The following is a 12,178-nucleotide window of genomic DNA, read 5'->3' as shown; positions in this document are numbered from 1 at the left end:
CCAGCATCTTCCAGCCCTTCCAACTTGCTGCAAAGCTTTCAGCCCCCGCCTCCCCCAAAAAAAGTACCTCCAACAGTGTCCGCCAGCCCTCACAGAGCCCTACAGTCCCTCCAGGCTTCTGAAGAGACCCCATTCCATACAATTACCTCCAGAAACTGTTTCCTCTAAAGGGCCACCAGGTCTGCTGCAGAGTCCCCTAACTCCCTCCAAATCCCCCCCCCCCCATAGTAACACCATTCCATAGCCTTTCAGAATTTCAATGCATATTTTGTATTCCCATATTTTTAATGTGTGAGTATAACCTTTTTTTTTGTTTTTACTATTAAAGAATGAAAGTTTTGAAAGGATTTACTGGACTGATTTTGAAAGCCAGCACTGAAAGGTCATTTCGGTGAGGGGAGGCATGTCAAATAGTCTTCAATTAAAGCAAATAATTACATACAAGCATAAAATAATTTTGAAATACCTGATGATCTGGTATATTCAAAAAGGCAAGTTTGCTCTGTGCCGTTACATTGTATATTCGTCTGTTGATTACACAGTCCCTGCGTTTTAGATCGACATGATGGGCAAGTTAGTCCATTGGCCTGGGAACTGTTAGCTGGCCCTGTTAGAAGATAACAACTTCACTTTCAAAAAACACATTCGAAGAAAGTAAAATATAAGTGGGAATTAAAAGTATTTTTCACAGACATATTTTTGATCTCATAAGTTAAGCAGAACACTGTGGCTACATGTAAGCTCAGCAGATATGCGGATAAGGTTAACCCTTAAAGTTCAGCTTTTGCTTCGATAAAATTTGGTAAAATACTTTGGAGCTGGAATTCAGGTGGGTTTTAAGGGTGTATGGGGCCTTAAATAGATCCTTAGGGTTATAGAAACCCATTTCAACTATCATAGACCTCTAAAAGTACAGTCAGGTCCATAAATATTGGGACATCGACACAATTCTAACATTTTTGGCTCTATACACCACCACAATGGATTTGAAATGAAACAAACAAGATGTGCTTTAACTGCAGACTGTCAGCTTTAATTTGAGGGTATTTACATCCAAATCAGGTGAACGGTGTAGGAATTACAACAGTTTGCATATGTGCCTCCCACTTTTTAAGGGACCAAAAGTAATGGGACAATTGGCTTCTCAGCTGTTCCATGGCCAGGTGTGTGTTAGTCCCTCATTATCCCAATTACAATGAGCAGATAAAAGGTCCAGAGTTCATTTCAAGTGTGCTATTTGCATTTGGAATCTGTTGCTGTCAACTCTCAAGATGAGATCCAAACAGCTGTCACTATCAGTGAAGCAAGCCATCATTAGGCTGAAAAAAAAACAAACCCATCAGAGAGATGCAAAAACATTAGACGTGGCCAAAACAACTGTTTGCAACATTCCTAAAAAGAAGGAACGCACCGGTGAGCTCAGCAACACCAAAAGACCCAGAAGACCATAGAAAACAACTGTGGTGGATGACCGAAGAATTCTTTCCCTGGTGAAGAAAACACCCTTCACAACAGTTGGCCAGATCAAGAACACTCTCCAGGAGGTAGGTGTATGTGTGTCAAAGTCAACAATCAAGAGAAAACTTCACCAGAGTGAATACAGAGGGTTCACCACAAGATGGAAACCATTGGTGAGCCTCAAAAACAGGAAGGCCAGATTAGAGTTTGCCAAACGACATCTAAAAGCCTTCACAGTTCTGGAACAACATCCTATGGACAGATGAGACCAAGATCAACTTGTACCAGAGTGATGGGAAGAGAAGAGTATGGAGAAGGAAAGGAACTGCTCATGATCCTAAGCATACCACCTCATCAGTGAAGCATGGTGGTGGTAGTGTCATGGCGTGGGCATGTATGGCTGCCAATGGAACTGGTTCTCTTGTATTTATTGATGATGTGACTGCTGACAAAATTAGCAGGATGAATTCTGTTTCAGGCAATATTATCTGCTCATATTCAGCCAAATGCTTCAGAACTCATTGGACGCCACTTCACAGTGCAGATGGACAATGACCCAAAGCATACTGCAAAAGCAACCAAAGCGTTTTTTAAGGGAAAGAAGTGGAATGTTATGCAATGGCCAAGTCAATCACCTGACCTGAATCCGATTGATCATGCATTTCACTTGCTGAAGACAAAACTGAAGGGAAAATGCCCCAAGAACAAGCAGGAACTGAAGACAATTACAGTAGAGGCCTGGCAGAGCATCTCCAGGGATGAAACCCAGCATCTGGTGATGTCTATGCGTTCCAGACTTCAGACTGTAATTAACTGCAAAGGATTTGCAACCAAGAATTAAAAAGTGAAAGTTTGATTTATGATTATTATTCTGTCCCATTACTTTTGGTCCATTAACAAGTGGGAGGCACATATGCAAACTGTTGTAATTCCTACACTGTTCACCTGATTTGGATGTAAATACCCTCAAATTAAAGCTGACAGTCTGCAGTTAAAGCACATCTTGTTCATTTCATTTCAAATCCATTGTGGTGGTGTATAGAGCCAAAAAATTTAGAATTGTGTTGATGTCCCAATATTTATGGACCTGACTGTATGTAAACAAGCTAAGAGTTTGATAATAGGTATTAACCCTACCCTTGTGATTATAAACAAAGCCATTGCAGAGCGAAAATGACGATCCCATGGCCTTGGTGCCTTGTAATGATGAAATATGATGAGAGGTGTGATAGTTTGTAAACACAAACAGCCCTAATTATGTAATCCAATCACCATGGTGCCATGAAATCTGAAATATGTGGAAAAAGGTATAAAGAATGGGGTGATTTGATTAATATGACTTATCCTTGTGGCTATAAATGTGGGGAGCATTCCCAACATCCAGGAGAACTTGGATGAATGGTGAATAGTCCTGTCCAGGTACCGATGTTGGATGACTTACTATGGATGTTCCAATTCATCCCATAGTTTTTCAGTAGGGTTGAGGTCAGGAGCTCTGTGCAGGAAACTTGAGTTCCTTCACACCAGACTCATCAAACCATGTCTTTATGGAGCTGACTTTCTGCATAGGGGCAGAGTCATGCTAGAAAAGAGAAGGGTCTTCTCCAAAAGAGTTGCCAGAAGGCTGGAAGAGCAAAGTTGTTTAAAATATCTTCATACTGTATGCTGTAGTATTCGCAGTACCCTTCACTGGAAACATTTCAAATCTGTAGGCCATATAGTACAAGGGGTGTTCAAGTCAAACCGGGACTTTTGAGTTTATACAAGGGGTGTTCAAGTCAAACTGGGACTTTTGAGTTTATACAAGGGGTGTTCAAGTCAAACCGGCACTTTTGAGTTTATACAAGGGGTGTTCAAGTCAAACCGGCACTTTTGAGTTTATACAAGGGGTGTTCAAGTCAAACCGGGACTTTTCATTTTCCAGGTATGAAAGGTATGCTAGATTGGCTGTACTACATGCAGTAGTAAGTGGCAAGTGTATCGTATTACTGATAGGCTGCGCACAGGTTGCGGTCCAGTCCAGAGACCGTTAATAAAGATGGCAGACACCAGTGTTAGTGCGTGCATGGGACAGCGTGTGGTGATGAGGTTTCTTGTGAACTGTATGCTGTAGTTTTCGCAGTACCCTTCACTGGAAACATTTCAAATCTGTAGGCCATATAGTACGAGGGGTGTTCAAGTCAAACTAGGACTTTTGAGTTTATACAAGGGGTGTTCAAGTCAAAACGGGACTTTTGAGTTTATACAAGGGGTGTTCAAGTCAAAACGGGACTTTTGAGCTTAAACAAGGTGTGTTCAAGTCAAACTGGGACTTTTGAGTTTATACAAGGGGTGTTCAAGTCAAACTGGGACTTTTGAGTTTATACAAGGGGTGTTCAAGTCAAACCAGGACCAGTGAGTTTATACAAGGGGTGTTCAAGTCAAACTGGGACTTTTGAGTTTAAACAAGGTGTGTTCAAGTCAAACCGGGACTTTTGAGTTTATAAAAGGGGTGTTCAAGTCAAACCGGGACTTTTGATTTTAATCAAGGGGTGTTCAAGTCAAACTGGGACTTTTCATTTTCCAGGTATGAAAAGGGACGCTAGCGTGGCTGCACTACATGCAGTAGTAAGTGGCAAGTGTATCCTATTACTGATAGGCGGCACACATGTCGCGGGCCAGTCCAGAGAACGGTAATCAAGATGGAAGACAACAGTGTTAGTGCGTGCATGGGACAGCGTGTGGTGATGACGTTTCTTGTGAACGAAGGCGTAAAACTTGCCGATATCTACAGAAGACTTCAAGCACAGTATGAGACGCTGAGCCGCAGTAACACATTTGAATGGTGTAAACATTTGTGTATATATGTTGCCGTTTTTATAGGTTCTTGGATGAATTGATACACATTTATTTATCAAGAAGAAAATAATTGTACAAATATGACTTTTTTTAAAATATTTGATAAAATATTATTTTATAAAATAAAATAAATTAAACCATATAGAATCATAACATGATATATATTTATTTATCATTTGTAATGGACGTTATTAGGGGTACATTGGGATTTTCTAAACCAGTGCTGTATATTATTTTTGCAGTTTTACTACCAAGTTGGTAAGACCAAATATAAAAATAATATGATCTAATATTGTAAATAATATAATAATAAAATAAATGAACTTACACTGAGGTAGAGGTGGAGTACAGTTATCGGCGTCACAGCATGAAATCCCAATCTTGATTGTGCCACCAGTATAGCTGAGGCTGCCCACCTTATTACACTTGCTTGTCGGTACACATGACCTTAGGTAGGATGTAGAGCTGTTCCCATCTGCATAATAATTTATACAGTAATATTATATAGCTGTAATAATAATCCTCATCATCCGTTTTAATCTGGCCACAAAACCAATTTCAATACCTGTTTAATTATTTTCAATATACTGTGAGTGGACCTAGGATCAGGTTTTTCTTAATGCTAAGTCCATGCATGTTAAGTGTCATTGTAACCCTTCCAGGTATTTATTACCACTCATAGAGATTACAGTACTCCCCCTGACAACACCTTTATCTGTTTTTCCCTCCTGAAGGCCGGTGCCATCTTTGTTCAGGCATCACCCAGGATCATCATTCTCTTTCTGGACTGAGATTCTGGCTCAGAGATGACAATCATGTGAATTTTCACGCCTTTGCAGTTCAAACATGTCTGACACAGATCAGCCCCGACTTCAGCCTCTCACCTTGTGACTTAATACAGAGTTACTGTATATTCTGAAGCCTGATCGCTGGGGAAGGGGAGACTGAGGAAATGCTTCCTTCTGCCTGCAGCAGACTGATTATATATTCTCAGTGTTAGATTTGTTTCAATATCGGTTTCATTTCAGTAACACATTCCCATTAGATTGTATATGCATTTAATACATGTATGCATCTAATCATATTTACCTGTAAAAGCCTTCCTTGTGTATGGGCAGCACAGTGGCTAAATGGTTAGCACTTCCGCCTGGCAGTACTAGGGTCGTTGGTTCGAATCCCAACCACGGCACCACCTGCCTGGAGTTTGCATGTTTTCCCTGTGCCTGTGTGGGATTCCTCTGGGTACTCTGGCTTCCTCCCACACTCCAAAGACATGCTGGTAGGTGAATTGGCTCCTGTCTAAATTGTCCCTAGTATGTGTATGTATGAATGTGAGTTAGGGACCTTAGATTGTACGCTCCTTGAGGGTTATGGACCTTAGATTGTACACCCCTTGAGGGTTAGGGACTGATGTGAATGTACAATATATGTATGTAAAGCAATTTGACGGCACTATATAAGCACCTGAAATAAATAAATGTAGACATACAAAAGGCCTGAGATTGCCTTGTCCCAGCCAGTCCTTGTCTCTTTCTAAACAGGTTTTTTGTGGTACTGTTTGAGCACCCCTACTGTGTGTTTTCTTCATACCACCCAATGTTGTTTCTAGTGTTGCTCTCAATGCGCGCTGTCACATCAATACTGTCAGTACAAATTGATACCCGATGCCTCCTCTGTAATTCCAGCTCCTGTGAACTTAGAGGGAGGCGCCATGAGTAGTGCAGAGAGTGGGTGGTGAAGGAGGGGAATTCCAATGGCAGCGCGAGCACATGGCTGGTTGCAGAGGTGAGTTCCAATGATGAGTCCATGTAAGGCAACAGTGTGATGCAGAGTGTGGGAGGGGGTGGCAGAAGGGGCAGAGAGCTAGAGCCTTGTGTGTATACGGCAAAAGTGTGATCCAAGTGTAGGGGTGCAGAGAGCCTTAGCACTGTGTGTATAAGGCATGTAAAACTTATGTTAGTGGCTTGCGGGATTCAAAAAAATGAGTTTAGTGGTCAGTGAGGTCCGAAAGGTTGACTACTGTACTAGAGGACCTAGAGCTACCACAAGACAAGCATGGTAGACACAATAGGGCCTTGAAGGATCATAAGACTAGATTAGACATTCTAGAGGACCCAGAACCACCACAAGGCAATCTTGGCAAAGATAATACAGCCTACAAGGATCTAGAGCCACCACAAGACAAGCATGGCCAAGACAATAAATTCTTTAAGGGTCATACATAGAAAACAAGACTAGACATATTAATGGGCCTAGAGCAGGGGTGGGCAAACTTTTTGACTTGAGGGTCGCAATGGGTTCATATATTGGACCCGGGGGCCGGACCAAGAGTAGATGAATGATGTGTATGTGTGAATTAATATAAATTAAATTAAAATTTGTAACATTAAATGTTTAGATTAATTTAAGGTAGAAAAGCATAAAAAGAGTTATTTTACAAAACTTTTATGCATAGTAATTAATCCCCCATATAGTAATTCATCCCCCATAGTAATTCATCCCCCATAGTAATTAATCCCCCATATAGTAATTCATCCCCCATAGTAATTCATCCCCCATAGTAATTCATCCCCCATATAGTAATTAATCCCCCATATAGTAATTCATCCCCCATAGTAATTCATCCCCCATATAGTAATTCATCCCCCATATAGAAATTCATCCCCCATAGTAATTCATCCCCCATAGTAATTCATCCCCCATAGTAATTCATTCCCCATATTAATTCATCCCCCATATAGTAATTCATCCCCCATATAGTAATTCATCCCCCATAGTAATTCATCCCCCATATAGTAATTCGTCCCCCATATTAATTCATCCCCCATATAGTAATTCATCCCCCATATAGTAATTCATCCCCCATAGTAATTCATCCCCCATATAGTAATTCATCCCCCATATTAATTCATCCCCCTATAGTAATTCATCCCCCATATAGTAATTCATCCCCCATATAGTAATTCATCCCCCATAGTAATTCATCCCCCATAGTAATTCATCCCCCATATAGTAATTCATCCCCCATATAGTAATTCATCCCCCATAGTAATTCATCCCCCATATAGTAATTCATCCCCCATAGTAATTCATCCCCCATAGTAATTCATCCCCCATATAGTAATTAATCCCCCATATAGTAATTCATCCCCCATAGTAATTCATCCCCCATATAGTAATTCATCCCCCATATAGAAATTCATCCCCCATAGTAATTCATCCCCCATAGTAATTCATTCCCCATATTAATTCATCCCCCATATAGTAATTCATCCCCCATATAGTAATTCATCCCCCATAGTAATTCATCCCCCATATAGTAATTCGTCCCCCATATTAATTCATCCCCCATATAGTAATTCATCCCCCATATAGTAATTCATCCCCCATAGTAATTCATCCCCCATATAGTAATTCATCCCCCATATTAATTCATCCCCCTATAGTAATTCATCCCCCATATAGTAATTCATCCCCCATATAGTAATTCATCCCCCATAGTAATTCATCCCCCATAGTAATTCATCCCCCATATAGTAATTCATCCCCCATATAGTAATTCATCCCCCATAGTAATTCATCCCCCATATAGTAATTCATTCCCCATATTAATTCATCCCCCATATTAATTCATCCCTCATATAGTATTTCATCCCCCACAGTACTATTCCCCCCCAAGTAGTAAGCCAAGTCCCCCCTGTGTCAATTCACTTACCTTTGCTCCGCGCGTTCCTCTCGCCGTGTTCCCGCGCCGTTCCAGTCTTCAGGGCGGACTGTGAGAGGAGCCTAGCTCCCCTCATGTTCGTCACGCTGCCCCACCTACTCACATCCTGACAGCCAATGTTTGCCTGCCCTGGCTGTGTTTTTTTTTATCACGCTCCGCGGGCCGGATTAAAAGGTCCGCCGGGCCGTATACGGCCTGCGGGCCGTAGTTTGCCCATTGCTGGCCTAGAGCCACTGTAAGACAAGCATGGCCAAGACAATGAAGCCTTCAAGAATCAGGAATCCTTCACAAACCCAGCAGAAAATCAATCTTATAATACTTAGAATGGAATTATTTCCATTGGGTGCAGTCCTGCTTAAGTAATGGAAAAGCAAATCATACTGTAGAAATATTTTGCTAGGCTTACCTTCAGTGGTCTCTTTGTAGACCAAGCCGCAACTGTAAGAAGACTGACATGTCTCATTTATGACAGGTTCTGTACAGGAATTTACCCCCACACATTTGGAGCAAAAGAGAATGTCCTGAGAAAAAGAAAAGAAGAATGATTATCGACTGAAAGACAGAATCCCTAATATGAATACTATCTTCAATATATGAAAACTGTATTTATTTATTTATGACAGGTGTTTACATAGCATCTTCAATTCACAGAGCACTTTACATAAAGTACATTCACATCAGTCCCTGCCCCCAAGGAACTTACAATCTAAGGCACCTATCTCACATACAAGGGATAATTTAGAAAGGTGACAATGAATCTACCAGCATGTCTTTTGAGTGGGAAAGGAAAGGTATGCAAGCACAGGATGAATATACAAACCCCCTTCAATCCTGGCCAGGATTTGAACCAATAGCCCCAGGGCTGCAAGGCAAAAGTGCCCTAGAGCAGGGGCGAACTGACCATTCGAGCACTGGGGCACTGCCCGAGGGCCCGGGGTCAGTAGAGGGCCCCATGAAATGCCTCTGGTACCCTTCATAGGCTTTTTTGGGTGTGCTTTGAGTGTGGGCAAGGACACAGGGGCCCCATGATCCCTTATTGCTTGGGGGCCCCATGAGTTGTCAGTCTGCCCTTGCCCTAGAGTGTTTCATATATACTTAATGTCAAAGTACTTCCATATTTAGTGTATGTGTCTGTTACAGGGACACAGATTGTAAGCTCTTCTGGAGCAGGAAGGTGAATAGTTCTGTTGTTGAATAGTTTGAGAGGTCATACTGTATATGATCTGTGATATTTGTTAGAATTGTATTCATATTGTATCTAAAATAATTAATATTGGGGGATACTGAACATAGTTATGGTTGATTGGCTTCCTGCTGATATCACAAACAGGGTATAAAATAAAATTAAAATGTAAACCAAAATGCAATCTATAGCAGCTGCCCAGGTCTTAAATATGGTGGCTGCTCTGGGCTTCCTTTTTTAGGCTTTTTTTTATTATATATAACTGGCGATCCAGCCAGTAACACTTCCTGTCTTAGAGTGGCAACACTTGTTGTACTATATCTATGGAGGAGCAGCGTGGTCACCCTAGAACAGGAAGTGCATTAGGACTTCACAATGTCTCCCCCTCTTCTCATCTTCATAACATAGATAGGGGAAAGTATTGCTTAATCTACAGCAGTGGTCCCGGGGGCCAAATGCAGCCCTTTGCTTGCTTTCATCCGGTCCTCAGGATACTATTTCATCCACTAACAATGTGGCATAATTCCGCCCCCACTGACACAAATGAAAGGGCACAATTTCTCCCAATGACATCAATGATGAGGCACACTTCCTTCAAATGATATCAACGATGGGGCACAATTTCTCCCAATGACACCAATTTTGAGGCACACTTCGTTCAAATGACATCAATGATAGGGAACAATTTCTCCCAATGACACCAACGCTGGACCATTGTTTTTTCCATCTGACGTTGGGACCTTTTCTGCTCACAATGGCCACAGTCCGGCCCTCCTAAAGTCTGAAGGACAGTAAACTGGCTCTTTCTTTAGAAAGTTTGGAGACCCCCTGATCTACAGTGATAGCTGGAAACAATATTATGGATAAGACAGTAGACAGAGAGCACAACAAGATTTCTACCAGGATCAACAGATATTACTTTTGCACTTATCAAACAGTTATAACAAAACTCTTTCTTTTTTCCAACTTATATTTTATTGAAAATATTTTGTATACAAAGATATTATACCAAATAGAAATGAGAAAAAAGAACCTGCCCTTTCCTAAGGGATCTGTGGCATGCCCTATTAAACTTGAAACCTCAGGGCCTCACCAAATACCAATTTAAAATGGCTACTTAAGTGTCACTGGTGGCAAAACAAACCATAGTGAAGGCTTGGAAACAACAGTTCATATCTTTTACAGAAGTTTAAGGGGTGTATTTACCACAAGGCAAACAAGGCATTTGCCTAGGGCGGCATTTTTCAGGGGGGGCAGCCCCTCAGAAGAAAGGACAGACGAAGGGACACAAATGGCATGGGGTCCAGGTAGGATCCAAGAGAGGCTGCTTGATGGTGTATGTAGAGCCCGACTCTCATTCCCAGGGATGTCTGGAGTTGTGAAGGTGAGTGTCTTTCTCTCTCTCTCTGGTTGTGGGGGTGGGATGTGTATTAGTGGAAGGCTACCTCAAGTGGGGGGCCGTGGTGTTGTTGGTAAATGTCCAGCTCTCTCCTCAGGGGGGCATCCAATTCTTGTGTTGCCTATGGCAGCACAAAACCTAAATACACCACTGGAAAGTTGCCGCTGGTTATACTTTTTCTTCACCAATGAAAAGCTTTCAAACATTCTTTTGGCTACGCGTGGCAAATTTTTTAAAATATGGACCCCATGGATCCAACAGGCCTACCCTACCATGCTGACCGCTAGCTACACGTCGTTATAAGTACTGAGATCCTGGGGTTTGGGGAGCTCTTGATGTCCTCCCGCACTTCTTTCTCTTTTATTTCCCCTCTCGTTATTTTTCTGGGTTCTTCTTCTGGGATGATCTAGGAATTGAGATCTTTTCCGATGTATTTTTCTGTGAAGTATTCACAGCGACATCTCATCCATCCACTCCAACTTTCGTGATACAGGTGTATGGTTCTTCTCTTGTTATTCATACCGTTCCTATGTTAAAATGTTTCAATGTACCTTTGATATGACAAATGTTTTGTTACTTGTTATAGTCCGTGTATGTGATGTACTACCGCTCTTGACTCACGTCTTTGACTTTGTACTCTTATCACTACACATGACAGCGGTACCAAATATATATCTTACACAATTTATTTCATTGGAACAGACTAGAACAAATATAGCTGCATTCCAAAATTCCAATATCAAAATTCCAATTTAGAACTTCGGAAGATGGTTAAGTTCCTACTCTTCTATTTTATTCTATTCTATTATTTTCTATTTTATTTGATTTTATTTGTTCTATTCCATTCTAATCTATTCCTTTCTTTTCTATTCCTTTATTTTCCATTCTATTCTTTTTTATTCTATTCTATGCTGTTTTATTCTTTTCTATTCCATTATTTTTCATTCTATTCTGTTTTCTTCTATTCTATTCCTTTATTTTCTATTCTACTCTATTCTATTGCATTCTAATCTGTTATATTCTATTCTAGATGTTTTTCTATTCTCTTCTATAAAGCAGCCTAAGTAGGAATCATCATCTTATTTCACTTTTATACCTTATTGTATATCTGTATTAATTGCAGCATGTTTCCATTTAGATTTCAAATTAATTTTCTAACTCAAATTCAAATTCATTTTCACATTCGATTTCAACTTCATTTTCAGATTCAAATTCATTTTGAATCGATTTTAAAGAAAAACTAATATGCAAATGAATCTGAACATATGAAAAGAATACTGAAAACGAATCATTCTAACATAACAAATAAATTGACTAAACACAATTATTAATTAAACAAATTAATCTGAGACAAAACAAAATATATTTTTTCCATCGTGCCTATCTCTATCGAAAAGTTGGTCGTGAAATTGTTCCAGAGAGCGTAGAGGTCAAGAGAGGATGCAAGAGAGGGGAAGCCATGGTAGAGGTTGCTGACTGCCTCTGGGAGAACTTTGGCTCCTTAGAAGAATCTGAACAGGAGGTAGCTACATCAGAACCAGAGGAGCTGCTTTCTGCTGCTGTATGTGGAAAAGGA

General features: G+C 40.7%; 1 protein-coding gene across 1 annotated transcript in view; it reads right to left on the bottom strand.

The window, feature by feature from the left end:
* Nucleotides 1–11,728, bottom strand: part of LOC149432778 (uncharacterized) — a 72,830-nt gene extending 61,102 nt beyond the window's left edge. Inside the window, exons 1-4 of the mRNA XM_089665042.1 lie at nt 11,699–11,728; nt 8,427–8,541; nt 4,625–4,771; nt 467–607 (exon numbers count right to left, since the gene is read on the bottom strand). Coding sequence (XP_089521168.1) covers nt 467–607; nt 4,625–4,771; nt 8,427–8,541; nt 11,699–11,728 — 433 coding nt within the window. The remainder of the gene's footprint in view (nt 1–466; nt 608–4,624; nt 4,772–8,426; nt 8,542–11,698) is intronic.
* Between the last annotated feature and the right edge of the window lie 450 nt (nt 11,729–12,178).

This window comes from Staurois parvus, unplaced genomic scaffold (genome assembly GCF_062004578.1).
Source record: "Staurois parvus isolate SC_StPar_1 unplaced genomic scaffold, SC_StPar_1.0 ptg002113l, whole genome shotgun sequence".
Lineage (NCBI taxonomy): Eukaryota > Metazoa > Chordata > Amphibia > Anura > Ranidae > Staurois > Staurois parvus.
This window is presented reverse-complemented; position numbering and strand designations above follow the sequence as displayed.